The 17,656-nt window shown below is 43.7% G+C and overlaps 1 protein-coding gene across 1 annotated transcript; it reads left to right on the forward strand.

Moving 5' to 3' along the window:
* The first annotated feature begins 8,045 nt into the window (after nucleotides 1–8,045).
* Nucleotides 8,046–16,804, forward strand: LOC130848997 (pregnancy-associated glycoprotein 2-like). The gene is made up of 9 exons (XM_057727504.1): nucleotides 8,046–8,098; nucleotides 9,246–9,396; nucleotides 10,359–10,476; nucleotides 10,580–10,698; nucleotides 11,983–12,176; nucleotides 13,061–13,177; nucleotides 14,812–14,953; nucleotides 15,040–15,138; nucleotides 16,652–16,804. Exons 1-9 carry the CDS (start codon nucleotides 8,046–8,048, stop codon nucleotides 16,802–16,804), a joined length of 1,146 nt encoding a protein of 381 aa, XP_057583487.1.
* The last annotated feature ends 852 nt before the right edge of the window (nucleotides 16,805–17,656 follow it).

Here is a 17,656-nt window from a genome sequence, read left to right on the forward strand (position 1 = left end):
CCATTACTGGTCATACACCCTAAGAAAACCATAATCAAAAAGAAACATGTACCAAAATGTTCATTGCAGCACTATTTACAATAGCCCGGACATGGAAGCAACCTAAATGCCCATCTTCAGATAAATGGATAAAGATGATATGGCACATATATAGAATGGAATATTACTCAGCCTTAAAAAAGAACAAAATTGAGTTTTGTAGTGAGGTGGATGAACCTAGAGTCTGTCATACAGAGGGAAGTAGGCCAGAAAGAGAAAACAAATACCATATGCTAACTTATATATATGGAATCTAAAAAAAGAAAAAAGAAAAAGAAAAAGAAATTGTACTGATGAACTCAGTGACAGAGCAAGAATAAAGATGCAGATGTAGAGAATGGACTTGAGGACATGAGGAGGGTGGATGAGGGGAAGCTTGTAGGAAGTGAGAGAGTAGCATCGACATATATACACTACCAAATATAAAATAGATAGCTAGTGGCAAGCTAATGCATAACACAGGGAGATCAAATTGATGATGGGTGATGAATTAAAGGGCTGGGATAGGGAGGTTGGGGGGGAGTTGTGGGAGGAAGGGGTATAGGAATATATGTTTAAATACAGCTGATTCACTTTGTTGTATCGCAAAAACTGGCACAACAGTGTAAAGCAATTATATTCCAATAAAAAGATATATATATATATATATATATATATATATATATATATATATATATATATAATTAACAGTAAGCTGGTACCAGATGGAATTTGGTTTTCACTCTGTGTAACAAAACAAAGTTTTCCTGGGATACTGCTTTTGATAACAGACTGTGTGAATCACCTTACCTTTAAGTGATGTATATTTGCTTTTAAGATACTTTTTTACATGGGTTGAGTGAATAAGGAGTATTTCACAATGATCTTTGAAGACTATGGCACATGTAGATAAACTTCATTCTGCTTCTACAAAAATGAACCCTTCATTGTCAGACTTTGGCATCCTAATATCCTTAAAGCATGACAATGGTCTACTCCTAAATCAGAGAATTGAAAATGGGCCCATGATGCCTGTAAAGTAAACAGTCAGGAATATGGGAAATCAAAAGTGATGATTTGGCTTTTCCCGGGTCCAAAACAAACCTCATTCTTTTAAGTTTTTATGACTTAAATATTTTTCTGGCTAGAAGGCTGATGCCCTCACACACACACACACACACAAATGGTTAAAATTATGTTTTCCACTTGGTTTATGCCTTTTACAATCTTCAAGGATCAAGGTACTCACTTCACTGGACTCAAGCAGAACAAAAGTTAATTACATGTCATTAAATGAACCACTAAATATGAGATATGTTTTATGAATTTTGTCTGATATATTGCTGGCTTTTCATATTTGTTTTTATCAGATGTACAGAAGCTCTTCTCCTCATGCTACATATGGTTTACAACAGTTTGGTAATTTATACCAGTGGGCAAAATTAAAGCATTCATTTTTCTCTCTACCTGTTCCCTCCTGAGATTAAAATGTCTTAGATTCTCAGCAGCATTATCAGCTCCCCTGTACTGGGAACAATTAAATCATACTAAGGATAATCAGCCTACGTACACTAAAAAATTGGGCTTATTGCCTTCCAAAAATGTCAATATACAATCTCCTTGAAAAATAAGGATTAGTACAGAAGAGACTAAGTCAGATAACATGGGCATGTACTACACTGCATCTAATGGAAGTTCTTGACTTAAATTCTTATTTATGTTCTCACTAATACTGCTAGCTTCATTATTTTCTATGTCACCTATTTCAAGAAATTGTTGTTTCTTGCATTACCAAATGTGTGATTGAGCCTCTACTAAAAGGATGATATATAGTTCCATGTGAGATCAGTGATGGTAAGAGTGTAACTCTAGATATGGAAAGATGCAACAAGAGGGAACATTTTCTTGGACCATAAAATACTAGACAGCTGGTCCAAAGATTTTGGCTATTACTAGCATGGCCGTGTCAAGGAACAGTACATTGAGTGGCCTTCAATGAAATCTCTCCAGATCTAGGAACGAGGCTTCCTAGCACTGTGGGATGAAATGGTCTTGAAATGACCCACAAACCATGGGCAAACTTGTGACCATGAAGGGGCCTGCCAGCTGGAAACTGACACTTGCCATCCACCTCTACAAGGACTAAATCGTGGCCAATGCAGCTGCTGACCTTTATATCCGCTGATAGGAATTCAGTGTAGAAATCATAAAGGGGGCACTCTGTGCTCTTAAAAAAACTGGCAGAACAGGTCTCCAGATAGTTAAATATGTTCAGAAAAAGACTTTATGAGGTCAAATTCTAGAATCCTCTCATACCTAGAATAACACTAACATCATTAACAGTAATGTCTGCTTTAGCTATTAATGAGACATTTTTCAGACCAATATAACCTGTTATCTATGTGTTCATACCACACCAAAGGTTATAAACTACTTAGATGAAACTAGACAACTGGTTACCTGCCTACAAGTTTCCCCAAAGTGCCAAGCCCGGATAAGTTTTCAGGCTTATTCTCATAAAGACAAACAAACAAAAAAATGAGATCTATTTTATCTATTAATGTTCAAGTGGTCACTCCTCCAACTACCATGAACTAAGTCTGTTTTACCTACCTCAATTATAGTAGGCTAACAGAAGAGAACACCAAAAATGTATATGACCAAGCCAAATGGCTCCATTATTTTGAACAGGTTAACCCAACCTTTACTACTCCTGCTTGGACCCCTGGTTACAATATTTTTTTACTGATATTTGGCTCCTGCCTTCTTAATCTACTTATCTAGTTTGTTCTTTCTAAGGACACAAAGGTTTCCCAGACAAGATAATGCTGACGCAGAGATTCCAGCCATGCCTTGGAACAGATCCTTCTGGAAAAAGTACAGAAGCCACCCTGGGCCCCTTAAAGAGACAGGATGAGAGTTGGACAACACCAACTAGGTAGGGTCTGCAAGTCCCATGCCAGCATGAAGAAGATGCAGAAGACAGACCTTCACACTTTATCATTCCAATAAAGATTTATTGGGTTATCATCTCTCAGGAGGGATTTGAGGAAGGAGATAGATGGGCTCCATGCTAGGCATTTACAGCTGGCCTCCCATTTACATCTCATGAGGCAGAGAAGAAAATGATCTCCAGGCTGGACATTCATTACCAGTCCCTAATTGACATTTCCAGAGGCAAGAGACAAATGGGCTGCAGGACTGCATACAGATGACTAGACTCCAGTCTATATTTTGATATCTGCACTTCATTATAAGAAAGAGCATGCCTTAGAGGGCCAGGACATGGAGGGTGAGAGGGAGTCATGGGAGGAAGGGGTATAGGAATATATGTTTAAATACAGCTGATTCACTTTGGTGTACCTCAAAAGCTGGTACAAGAGTGTAAAGCAATTATATTCCAATAAAGAGCTTAAAAAAAAAGGAAAGAGCAAAAGGGATAGGGTAAATAACTGAACATTTGACATTTTTAAGGCAGGGAGAGGGAGGAGCTAAACACTGTTAAGAGATCAAGAAGTCATACACTCTCCATCCTTGGGACAAATGAAACATTACACATGCAAAGAAAGTCTCCTTGGACGTCAAAAAGGAGGGGACACCACTCCATAAAATGTCATGTTAAGGCTTTCCCATAGGCCTCTGGGCTGAAATCCATCTTGGTAAAAAAGTAGGGCACACATGATGGGGAGGGTCCTGGGGTAGGTCAGGTGTGAAGAAAGAAATCAGATAATTGGTGGTGGTACAATGGTTAAGAATTCACCTGCCAGTGCAGGGGAAAAAGCTTGATCCCTTCTCCAGGAAGATCCCACAACCGCAGACCAACTAATCCCATGCTCCACAATTACTGAGCCTGCATTCTACAGCCTTTGAGCCAAAATTATTGACCTAGTGCACCACAACTACTGAAGCCTATGTGCCTAGAGCCCATGCCCAACAGCAAGAGAAGCCACCCAATGAGGAGCCCACGCACCATAATGAAGAGTAGCCCCTGCGCCACAACTAGAGAAACCCTTTATGCAGCAATGAAGATTCAAAACAACCAATAAATAAATAAAATTTAAAAAGGACACCAGATAATTGGCAAAAGTAAACAAAGCCCAGAAGAACTGCCCTATATAAATGACTTAATGACCTCTTTACTGCACTTCTCATCATTAGGGAGGATGCCCACACCCTTTCTCTCCAGGTGTGCATTTCTGCCTTGCTTCTGTCTTAACAAATTATTTATCTGTGTGCTCTCCATTTGTTGTTATGCTATGTCTCTAATAATAAACTTTGTACACTTTTAGCTTATCTGAAAAATACATTTTTCACTGGGTGCAAGAGCCAGGGGAAAATAGCTTCTAACCTCTAGCCTAGCTTGTCTGGTGGCTAGGACTACAGATTTTCATGCAGGCTGCCCATTTTCAGTTCCTATGCAGGGAATTAAGATCTCATTTCACCCCACTGCTCACTGCTGCCTCTCTGAAATCAGTGCCACAGGCCTTTTTAGGACCAAGACCTAACTCTCACCATTTTCTTACCTTATCACTGTCATTTTGTGGTTGCCAGCTACAACTGTACACCTCAGATTGGAACTTGAATCCACATGCCAGTTCACAAGCCTAGCCAAAACCCTGACTGGGCTTGAGCTCTTGTAGCTGGGGCTCAAACTGAGCCAAAACCCAAAGTTGTACAACTGACATCACACACCTGGTTTCAAAACTTAAGGAAGATCAGGTTCTTGATGTCTCATCACAGAAAGAATTCAGTGAAACAGAAACTGATAGGTAGTAAGTAGATTTATTTTGACAAAAACACACTTCACAGACAGACTGTGGGTCATCTCAGAAGGTGAGAAAGACACCAGGGTAAGGGGTTGTCAGTTTTTATAGGGGTGGGTACTTTCATAGGCTAATGAGTGGAAGGAGTATTCCAGCTACTTCAGGAAGGGGCAGAGATTTGTAGGAGTTGGGCAATAGCCCACTTTTTGAGACTTAAGCTTGTGTTACTGAGGCTCAAGGTCTACTGGAAGTCAACTTGTCTGCCATCTTTGATCCATTTTGGTTCTCCTCATTTTATGTCATGTCCTCAGGCTATGCCATTCTTTCAAAGGATGTGTCCTGCCCCCTTCTCTCCTGTTTCAAAATTGTCCCACTTTGGCCTCTTCATATGGATTCCTAAACTTTTTGTCTGGGCCCTGGAGTCTTTGAAGGCCCTACCCTTTCTGGTCCTTCAAGATTCTCAAGCTTATTTTGTGCATTTCTTAACCCTACCCTGAAATCAGTCATCTCATCAAGAATTTCTGGATCCTCTGGTGGGAAATGGTATTTAGAGGCCAGAAGCTAGGCATCAGGATAGTCATGTTATCAAGTTATTCTTTCTCAGCTTTTCAGTGGTCAGAGCCAAGAAGTACACATTTTCTTTAAAAAAAAAAAAAAGGAAAAAAAAACTTCATTGGTATAACTTATACCTCCAATTGAAGTTTTAAGACCACAGGGATTTACTTAAGCAATAAACAAAATATAAAACAATAAAAATAAAACTATAAAACACTTAAATCTCTTTTGTCTCTTCCTCTGAAAGTGCTGCTTCATAACAACATGAGGGTTAATTACTTTCTTTAACTTATATGCACATATTTATGATACTTTGAAAACAACAGCAGCAATATCACCAAAAATTAGTTGTTGGATGTAGTTTCAGATTTCTTTGGCTTTTTGTGTTGGTTTTGTTTTTGAGGGAGGGTGTTTTGTTTGTTTGTTTGTCTTTGTTCTTAGCAGATATCCCACTCTGAATGTAGTCAAAACTCTGCAATTTAAAGCCTCTTAAGTTTTCTTTTATTCTGTGAGGCTCTATCACCAACTTGATAGAATTAGGCTCATTTGTCTTAGTTCTCAAATTTGACAAATTTATTTATTTATTTATTTATTTTTTGATTCCATAACACATTTACATGGTTCCAAAGTCAAAATATAAAACAAGAAATATCTCACTTCCCTCACTGTTCCTCCCCCATAAATTAAAAACATCAGCTTTTGGTTAATTGTTCCACTCTTTCTTATTGAAAATAGACATATATGTTTATTGAAAAGCCACAAACTATAAGCAACTTTCTGGTCCTTCTATTTTCAAAACTAAACAGTATAACCAGAATATCTCAGGCATTCCATGACTCCCTCCAGCCCCATTATCCCCAATTGTTCAGTTGCCCTATGCATTATTCAAATCTTCCCAGTGGATGGGGCACTTCTGATATGTTTCTAATCATTGGGTTTTACAAACAATGGTACAGTGAATACCTTGTGCATATGTCTTTTGGTAGTTTTGCCAGTGTATCTTTGGGATAAATCCCTAGAATTAGAATGGCTGAGCTAAATGGGTTTTGTATGTGTCATTTGCTAGGTGCTGTCAAATCCCTGCCATAGGGATTGGACCACTAAAAACAAACCTAACAATGTGAAAAAATGAGTAGGAAGATGCAGCACCCCATCTATCACCTACCTGGTGATCACACCAGATTCCCATTGTTCCACCCAAGGGACAGGCCTGGATAGATCACACACAGGAGCACCCAGTCCCTGGGAAACCTGGAAGGAGCCATAAAATTCCATCGTCTTTACACTGGCTGGAATGACACTTTAAGAGGTAGTTTTTCAGCTCAGGCTGAGCAGGAGCTCTGAGTGGTTTTTCTATCTCTTTTGAGAGATTACACTGAATAATTATTTCTTTCTATATTTTGTTTAGTAGGCAAAATATTTCAAGGCATGGGACCTATTGGGGAGTTATATCAGATGCTCAGCAAGTGGACATTATTCCATTCATTGGTTTATATGACCCTGGTGATTTTTCTTCACAAATAGAAGAGAAATTAACATGCTGAAGTTGCATTCAGTCTTTATTCATTCAACAAACATGAACTGAACACGTTCTGTCCCCTCTCTACTCCCACTCTAGGGCAGAAAAAAAAAAAAAAAAAAAAAAACCTGCACAGCCTGTAGGCTGACTCCAGCACACCGTTGTTTCAAGTTTGGCTCACATTACTTTTTGTGAGGAAGAAAAAAAAATACATGCTAACATTTAAAATTAGGGGATTTTACATAAATATGCAGACTTCTGACTTATCTTGAAAACTTGGCCATCCAGGCTGCTTTTCAGCAAGGCAGGAGCTGTTTGGTGCTAAGCTACCCCCACTCATAGGGCATATGCTGCCTAACCCATGCCCATGGTGCCCACACAGCCCTTACTTTCATTTTCCTGCCTCCTGGACCATGAATTTGTGAGAACTGTCCTACACTGTTATCTCTCTGAAGGCAAGGACCACCTGTATCTTACTTGACTTTGATTTTCCAGCATCTACCCCAGACCCCAGCACAACAGGTGCTCAGCTTATGTTTGTCAGATGATAGGAAATATCCTGTGGATGCATGCATCACATTTCTTCGCATAGTGAAATTCTGCAACTGTAATACTACTCTAGCCTAGATTTTTGATGCACACTTTTAATTGGCATCATAAGTGCCCCTGATCTGTGCCATCTGTCTCACTACCTAAAGCCAATCACTTTTATGCCACTGGGCTACCCCTCAAGTCGTCACTTTGCAATTGGAACACTTTTCCTTCCAACAATATCCTGTCAAACTGAGGACAGCAATGCACATCTCACGAATTTGCGAGGGAGACCACATGAGATCACAAATGTCAAGCATGACCCCTAGCATTTACTTTTATCACATTACTACCCCTGTCTTATCTTCAAGTTGGCATGAGTCTCCCCACTTTTAGTTAGTCCATGCAGTTCAGTTTGGTTTTGCAGCAAAGGCCCAAGGAAGAGATTACAGGAGAAAACTCTTTACTCTTAGAATTTTCTATGTGCACACACATAGGACACTAATGCAGGTAAAGATTTTATCGAAGGGTTCATTTTTCTTTTCAGATCCATTGGTGGTCAAAAGGGGACAATTATGGCAGGTCAGAACATATATAACTAGGAGCTCTTGGTCACCACTGCACATTCTTTCCTGAGTAATTACAGCTCAGAAAGAAACATGAAGTGGCTTGAAATCCTCGGGCTTGTGGCCTTCTCAGAGTGCTTAGTCATGTAAGTACGGGGAATGAAAATGGTATCATCTCCTTTATGTGGTTTTTCTTGTCCTCTGATTCTTAGACCCATTAGAGTTAGAAGGAAATGTAATCATTCCCTGACAGGCTTAAAGATCAACTCTTTCTGATTGATGAGTACCTTACCATGGGCACCGAGGGCAGTAAGGGTCTTGGGGTTGGCCTGCAGGGTAGCACAACCATGGGGGTGCAGTCACATCATGACCTCTGTGAGACTGGCACTCCTTTGAATTGTTCAGTGCACAACACCTGCAACTGTAAGTGTGGTCCTATGGAAGAGCACTTCTGCTGTAGTTGCTTTTAGGTCTTCTCTCTGCTCTCTCTCTCTTTCTATGTGAATGTGTCTGTTCTTCATCTCTGTAGCTCTCTCTTTATTTCTCCATCTCTTTGGCTGTCTCTGTACCTTCAGAAATCTCTGAGTTTTTTCTTCCTCTTTTGACTCTTACTTGCATCTCTAGCCTCTTCATTGTTTTTTTTTTATTTATTTATTTATTTATTTATTTATTTATTTATTTATTTATTTCATTTCATTTCCTTATTTATACCACAACTCATGGCTTCCTCTCTCACCCCTCTCTTCTGTTTGAGCTCTGGAAAAAGATCAGGAAGGCTACTTCTAAAGGGTTTTACCTCTAACAAGCAGGGTGACACAGCCAAGTCAAAAACCACCAGCATTTCAATTTCATCTCCTGTAAAAAAAAGTTAATGATCCCACATCTTCCTCCTTCCAGAGCTACTTTAAAAAAGATATAGTGGGATGGCAATAGCAATGGTAATAGCTGTCATTGTTGAGACTTCCTACATGTCAGGTACATTATATCCATCATCTCACTTAATACACAACATCCTATATGGGGGATGGGGGTCATTATATTCCATCTCTTTACCAATGGGGAAACTGAAACTCCAAGTGCTCATTTGACTTAACTCAAGATTACAGATGGAACATGTATTCAAACTGAGGTCTTTGCACTGCTCTTTGCATGGTGTCCTGATAATAACATGACACTCATAAAAATGCTGGGAAAATACACAGCACAATTACAATGCAAGGTACGATAGTCACACAATAACATAGAGACATCATTGCTGCCCTTTTGTTTCCTTTTCTCAATGCATGGTGAAAGAATCCCTCTAATGAAGATCAAGACCTTGCAAGTTACACTCAGGGAGGAAAAACTTCTAACAGATTTCTTGGAGGAGAACACTGATGACCAGCCCCAGAATGCCACTGATGACCCTAAATTTTTACTTCATCCCCTGAGGAATTTCCTGGATGTGAGTGTGTTGGAAGGATATTGCTCCACAGCACTGCCTGGTGTTCTGGCCTAGCACTGGGGTTCATCTGGAGTGACCAGGCTGGATGTTGGGTCTGGGGCTCCTGCAGGAAGCAGAAACACTGGGGAATAGGGACCCCATTCCCAGGGGAGAAGGCACTCTCATCCTCAGCTCTTGGGCTGTGGTGACTGGGCCCAACAATGACCATGGGACAGGTAAACATCCATTTCTTTGCCAAAGATATGTCATTAGTGTGAAGGAGATTGTTCTTTCTGAACTAAGTCAACCACAGAGGTACAGGAGAAAGGTGAACCACGTCTGATCAAATGATAATTCCAACTGCACATTGAGTTCAAAACCCCAGGCAGAGAAAGGTCGGCCTCTCCAGATCCAAAAAGGACATCAGATAAAAGTTACTGAGCCCTATGATCTGTGACGTGATAAAAATCTAACACTCTGGTTATTGTGATTGATTTCTAAAAAAATGTCTCATCTCTTCTTCAAGAATTCATAGGCCAGCCTAAGGGATAAGCAAAGAGTAAATGCATGCCCAATAGAAGGGCCAACTGTGTGGTTGTTGATAAGACATACTCTGAGCTTAGAGGAAGTGGCCTGGGGTGACCTATGAGGGCCACATGCAGAAGGAAACACTCAGGCTGGGCCTTGCAGGGGAGACTGGAGAGCTTCTCAAATGAAGGTACAGGGACTTCCCTAGAGGTCCAGTGGTTAAAAATCTGTGCTGATACTGCACTGCAGCAGGTTGGATCCCTGCTCTGGGGAAGTAAGATCTCACATGGAAAAAAAAATCAAATGAAGGCACAGATCTGAGCAGAAGCTGTGAAGTAGGGTGGTTGGAAAGTGATTTCAAGAGACATGGGGCACCTGGAGGAGATGCACTCTGGGATTCGAGGGTGGCTAGGGCAGCCAGGTCTACCTTAACCACCCCTCCCCGGCCCCCATAGATGGTCTACTTGGGAAACATCACCGTTGGAACACCCCCTCAGGAGTTCAGGGTCGTCTTTGACACAGGCTCAGCTGACTTGTGGGTGCCTTCCATCTACTGTGTCAGTCCCTCCTGCCGTGAGTATAAGCCCCAGGCCCACGCCCCCAACCATCGTATATACTCATTCTCCCATCCACCCTTCCTTGGCACTTGTGGGACACACATCTCTTGTGTCTGCAGGTACAAAAAAGCTCTTCAACCCTCGCTTGTCCACCACGTTCCAACCCACATGCCAGACCTTCAATCTCAAATACACCTCTGGGAGGATTCTTGGATCTCTTGGCTATGACACCGTTCGGGTAACTGGAAACCAGAAGCTGAGTCAGGACTGGCCCTGGGAGTGACCACTGCTTCCAAAACACATGCAGGACCAACTGGGAGGACCTGTCTTTCCCCAATGGCCCCTAGGGGTTGGCCCCTAATTTGCAAAACTTGTCCCTGGGGAGACAGCAACCCTGCTGACACACAAATTCCCAGAATAGCTAACTCTGAGAGTGGCTTGGGGTGTGGATTTGCAGCTCAATTGCCCATGAGCAGCTCAAGGTTCATTTTTCTCCGAGCAGGGAGAGAGGGGAAAAAGGCACCCACTTTTCTGTTCTCACACTTTGCTCGGCAATTTCATGGTAATAACATGTTTAATCCTGCAACGACCCCACACAGCAAGTACTATGATTAGCTCCATTATACAGAGGAGGGAACTGAGATGCACAGAGCCAGAGCCTTGTAAGGTTCAGGCATCTGGTAAGCGGTGGAGCTCAGCTGGCCAGTCAGGATCCATACAAGTGTGGAATATTTGGAAAGAAAAAAGCTGATGTTGGGCTCCTGGGGGCAGCCGAGGACTTCAGGCATTTGAGCAGGGAAAGCAGGGGACCACAGACGTGAGAGTGGCCTGATAAAAGGGTTCTCAGTCTAGAGGGCTTTTAAGAGTCCAATAAAATCTATGGCCTGCCTCCACCAAAGGGTCTGAGTACTCTCTCTCTCTCTCTCTGTCTCTCTCTCTCTGTCTCTCTCTCTCTGTCTCTCTCTCTCTCTGTCTCTCTTCTCTCCATCTCTCTCTCTCTCTCTCTCTCTCTCTCTCTCTCTCTAAGGCATTCACATTCCAAAATGTAAGTTTCCCAGGCAGAGTTTTCATAAAATCTCTGGCAGCAACTTTGTATAATGGGTTTCTGTGTTCCTGGGCAGGTGCAGAATCCACAATGCATTGCAATGAATTCAGTCCATTTCTGTCATCTGATCATAGTGATGCCAAAGACAAGACTACCCTGCTCTCCACTCATTTTGTCTTCAAGTGGGAACAATTTGTTCCTGTCCTGAATCTCAGTTTCCCCACCTGTACAGAATCCATGAGGCCAATTGGACTCAATTCAGATGGTGTGTGAAGGAGGGGAGGTGTTGCTAAAATCCACAGACCTGCACAAATGGAGCTGGAATTCCTGTTCCATCTTGGATTAACCATGTGAGGTGAACCCAGGGGCACAGCCAGTCCTCAGGTGCTCTCTGCAGTGCTCATGGCATCTCCACCCCAGCCCAGTCCCAGCCCCACATTTCAAACGTTTATGTGGGAACCCTCTCCTCTCCCACAGATTGGGAACCTTATCAACCTGGACCAGGCATTTGGCCTGAGCAAGCATCAGATTGGGATGGATCATGTACTCTATGATGGCATCCTGGGCCTGGGCTACCCCAGCCTCGCCCATCAAGGGACCACCCCCATCTTTGACAACCTGAAGAATCGAGGCATCATTTCTCATCCTGTATTTGCTTTCTACCTGAGCAAGTAAGTCTGAGCTGGACAAGCACTCTCTCTCAATCAGCTGTAAGATGCTCTCAGTTGAATGAAAATTTAGTTACTACCTGATCCAGAGGTTTCCTGAAAGACTGCCTAACCAGGAATAACTATGTCCCCAGGGCCATATCTTGCCGCATCACTGGTTTCTCTAAATGAAGTTTTATTGGAACACAACCATGCTCATGATCTCAAGAGCAGCAGCTTGGTCCATGAGTGTAGATGGAACAGGGAGAGCAATGGAAGGTGTCAGGATACAGGCTGGAGGAAAAGGCAACAGGATTTACTAATGAATTTGATATGGAAGGAAGTAGAGGGGTGGCAGGAGTGTTTACTTCCTCACTAACATGTAACCAGGAGCCCAGGACAAGCTACACAATTGACAGAAGCCAGTGCAAAATGAAAATGTGGGACTTCCTATTCAAAAACTATTAGGAATTTCAAGACAGGGATAGCAAATGCATGCGGCCCTGACAGGTCAAGGCCCTTGAAGCCAAACCTGAGTGAGCCTGAACCCATACCCTTAATGACTTCCAGCCTCAGCTTTTCTGAAAAATGGCAGACTACAAAAAGGGGAGGCCAGATCCCTCCAGCACAGTGTCCTCTGAGCACTCAGATTGCTGGAGAGGACCAGGCTCTCTTCAGAAGGGTGAGTTGTTGGAGCCTGCTCAGGATGCCTGGCTTCCAACCTCTCTTTGCCATTCATTAGTTGGTAACCAGCCTTAGTTTGGTAATCGATCCCTCTGTGTCTCAATATCCACATCTGTAAAATGGGGACCATATTAGTGCCTCTGATGGGTGGATAAGCACAGCCCTCAGATAGTGCATGCTGTTATTCTCTGACAAGGAGCCCTCCCTCTTCCTTCTCTCCTCAGTAGGAAGAAGAATGGCAGTGTGGTGATGTTTGGAGGGGTGGACCACAGCTACCATAGAGGAGAGCTCAAGTGGATACCGGTGTCCCAAACCAACTACTGGCAGATAACCATGAACTGGTAAGCCTCTCCCTATGAGGGCCACCCCAAGTGTAACTTCCACACGTACACACAGACACATGCAGACACACACAAATGCATGCATAGACACACAGTCACACATAGACACATGGGCTCCACCCACAAAGTCACACATATAAACACACAGAGAGACACATATAAACTCACACATTGTCACATCTATAAACATGCACATGAACACAGACACACACCCAAACACACACAGAGTCACACACAGACACAAACAGAGACACACAGGCATGCAAACACACAGAGATACACATACAGATACACACATAAACACACAGATACATTCATGACCCATTGGCTCATAATCATTTCAGGTCTCCCATTCAGGGCCATGACCAGGGTCCTGAACAGGGTCCTGAGAGGTATGTGCAACCCAGAGAGGTCTGCATCCACTGCGCTTTGAGACAGGTGGCATGGTTTGAGGACCCTAAAGTTCAAGGAAAAGAGGATTAGGGAGATATTTGCCAGCAAAATCAGGGTTGTCATAGGTGACCAGCTGTCCAGGGTTACACGGGACTGAGAGAGTTCATGTTACACAAAACTACTAGTTTAAAAACAGGGAAAGTCCTGCACAAACCTGGAAAACTGGTCTTACAGAAAAGCTTACCAGCAATGGGGAGAGGTTGACAGAATTCTTGAGACCTGAAAACAACTCATACAGAGAGACACTCCTCCTACCCAATGACACCCACAACCTCATCCCAGGCACACAGTGGGGCAGGGGCTGTGACAGAAAGAATCAGGAAGCCAGTATCCAGGAATGGCCTGAGAACAAGGGGAAATAATTGATGCAATTCTGTGTGATACGCTCATACTGAAGCTTACGTGTCCTTCGGAGGACCCCTGGGTTAGCTTGGGCATTGCCTGGCCTGTAGTCTCAGTGTCTGAGCCTGGTGAGAGGGCAGTGCTTGGAAAAAACCTTTCCCAGGGCAGCCTGTGTCTCCTTCTTCAACACTATGAGCATCTTTTGCCCCAGAGAATGTCCATTTTCACTGTGTGAGTTGACACATTATTGTTCAGATACTAGAAACATGTCCCTAGTTACTCCTCATTCATTTATTCCTTCCCTCCCTCCCTCCCTCATTCATTCATTCATTCACTCCAGAAACAGACACTGAGCATCCACTGTGTGCTGGGCACTTGAGGGAGGCACTGTGGATACAACCTGCCCTTATAACTTCTAAGGCATATGTACATGAAATGTGTCACATACATAATGAATTACCACTTTGGTACATGCTACAAATGATGTAGACACTAGACAGGGTGACCAAAACAGGAGCCTGTTCTAGTCTGGGGAAAACTTCCCTGAAAATGTGACATTTAAGATGGAACATGGAAGAGGAGGAGAAACTAGCTAGGCAAAGGGGTTGGGGGTCTTCTAGGAAGGATGACCAGCACATGCTGAGGCCCTGAGGCACAAAAAAGCCTGATGCATTCAAGAACTGAAAGGAAGTCAAAGAAAGTTACATAACCAAAGCAAGGGAAAACAGAGTCAGGGCAGGAGATGAATGGCTGTTCTGGAGAAAGTCAGGGAGGGGATTCAGTATTGGTGGGAGAATTCAGAGTGATCCTGGTGACCACTTTGTCCCATTGTCTCTCAGCATCACCATGGATGGAATGGTTATTGGTTGTTTCAATGGCTGCCAGGCCATTCTGGATACTGGGACTCCATTGCTGCGTGGCCCAACTAGACTGATCACCGCCATCCACAGTCTCATCAATGCCACACCTTCGGATCGAGAGGTGAAAGGACATGCATCAGGGTCATTCTGGGACTCTCCACACACCAGGGATCAGCTGGGCCAACCTCTCTCCTCTTTCTCTAACAGTACAAGGTTCCATGTAGCTCTGTCATGCAACTGCCTACCTTCACTCTCAACATCAACGGCACTGACTACCCAGTGCCCGCTCAAGCCTACATCTGGAAGGTGAGGGGACAACCCTGGGGGCAGGTTCTCATATCTGGGACTGGCAAGAACCCTTGGACTTCTGCTAGGAAGAGGGTACCCTCTGAAGGCCGAGCCATACCCCTGCAGATGCTGCTGAGCCCCTGTGGCTGGTGCAGTACCTCCCATAACACTAACCACTTGAGAGTAGAGGGCAGTCTGGGACATCCATCATTTTAGAATAAATGGAGGCACCATCCCATGGCTGCAGATTGTTAGGTACATGGAGAGGGGAACTCTAAGAGCCTCTGTCCTCAAGGAGCTTCATTTCCACCAGAACCCTCAGATGGATGAACACAGAAAGTCAGCTCAAGCAATCCCTGAAATTGGTGCTGTGACAAGTGGAGCTGGCGGGGGACATTCTCAGTGTGTTGTCCCACTATAATGATTATCAGTCTTCCTTCACTTCTCAAAAGTGTCCTGTGGATGATCAATTACATCATTCTCCTAGTCCTCAGCTGCAACTTCTGCTTGCTAAGGCCTAGTTCACCTTCTGTAAGTTGGGCTTCCAGACCCCTCTGTGGGGAGGTTGGATGCTCACATGAGTAAAGGGTGCACAGTGACTGCAGAGCCCTGGCACAGGGTTGAGGCTTCATGTCAGCTCCCTGTGGGACTTCAGAGGAGGCTGATGGGCTCAAAGAAGGCTTTGAGGAAGACAGGGAATTTCAGTAATTTGAATTCCCCAGCCTGATGGATGCATGAGGAGGCCTGCTTTAGTTGGGACAAATCTACACTGGACTCCATGCACATGCAACTCCCGGGCTGTTGCAAGGGAAACCATTGGGGTGATGAGGGCTACAGACAAGTAGAGCAGCAGAGTAAGTCACCCAACCCAGCCTGGAGTGACCAGGGCAGGTGAGCATGGGTACAGGATGCCTTCCTAGAGAGACAGAGAACAGTCTTAAAGAAGAGGTTGTGGGGAAGAGGGAGAAGAAAAGGCATTCTCTGAGGAGGAAACAGTGAGCATGGGTCAGAAGGAAAGAAACAGGGGAACTAGGAGCAATTTTTTTTTTTCGGTCTTAGATTGTATTGAAATACAGTTGATTTACGTTAAGTTACTCTCTGTTGTACAGCAAAATGACTCAGGTGTATATATATGTATATACATATATATACACACACATACACACACACATATATATATATTCTTTTTCTTTTTCCTATTCTTTTCCATTACAGTTTGTCATGGGATATTGAATATAGTTCCCTGTGCTATACAGGAGGAGCTTGTTGTTTATCCATCCTCTGTATACTAGCTTGTATTTGCTAATCCCAAACTCCATCCTTGCCTCCCCCATCCACCTCCTTCAGGGCAACTACATGTCTTGGCCATTGGTGTTCATGGAAGGGCATCCCCCCTTCCTCAGCTTCTAAGAGAGCCACTTGATGCTTACTAAAGAAGGGACACACAACTCAGAAGCTGCTATCTCTGGATAATAAGGGGGGGTAGCAGATAAGGACTCAGGTTGACAGGGGTGTATTTCTGTCTCCCCAGAGTCCTCAGGGCCGCTGCCTCAGCAACTTTCTAGAGCACACACAGAAGCCAAATAAGCCTGAGACCTGGGTCCTGGGTCATGTCTTCCTGAGGCTGTACTTCTCAGTTTATGATCGGGGAAACAACAGGATTGGCCTGGCTCCTGCAGTGTAAATGTTGAGGCTGCTTCCAGAATCAATCAGACCCACTCCAAACACAACTCACCCACACATACGGCACTCCCACCCAGGGATGGTGGTGGACTGTGTTTGGTGATCTGCAAAGCCCTATTCTCAGAAAAGAATAAAGGATTCCATTCCCAAGGCTGCTAATATGAATGGGGGCCTCTCTTTGGGTCAGGGAGTGGCTTCATAATCAGGCAGGATCTAGAACCTCATCTGAACCACTAGTGAGAGTGGCCAACTCCAACTGGCTTCAGGAAAGAGAGACATATTGGAAGGATAGTGGGAATCCGGGACAAAGAAACCAGAGCAGACCCACACACCTCAGTGAATGGACACAAATCAGAAGCCATCAGCTCACTCTTTCTCCCCCTCGCTCTTTCCCTTGTCTCATCTTTGATTCTTTTAGGCTGACAGCTTTCTTCCCTCAGGCTTATACATGTACATCTCCAAGGGGTCTAATCCCTAAGGAAAGAAGCTCAGAAAATATTAGGTCGTCAGGGAGGGCTCTGATGGATCCACCTCAGATCATGTGTCCAGCCCTAGATGAACCATCCTGCCTGGGGGCATGGAGTATTATGATTTGCTTTACTTGGTTACTTGTCCCCCTCCAATGTGATTGATAGTTTCCTCCAGCATCACGGGACTGGAGCTGGTGAGGGGAAGCCCCAGAGGAAGTAGCAGAAGGATGTGTTACACCATGAAAGACATGGTGATGGCACCACCAACTCTGCCACCTCCTCACTCATAGGGATAATAAGGGGTTACAAATATTGATTCTGAGGAAAATTCTGAAGGAAATGATGGCAGCTAAGTGGAAGGACATGGAGTGCATCTCTCTCCA

This window comes from Hippopotamus amphibius, chromosome 3 (assembly GCF_030028045.1).
Source record: "Hippopotamus amphibius kiboko isolate mHipAmp2 chromosome 3, mHipAmp2.hap2, whole genome shotgun sequence".
Taxonomy (NCBI): Eukaryota; Metazoa; Chordata; class Mammalia; order Artiodactyla; family Hippopotamidae; genus Hippopotamus; species Hippopotamus amphibius.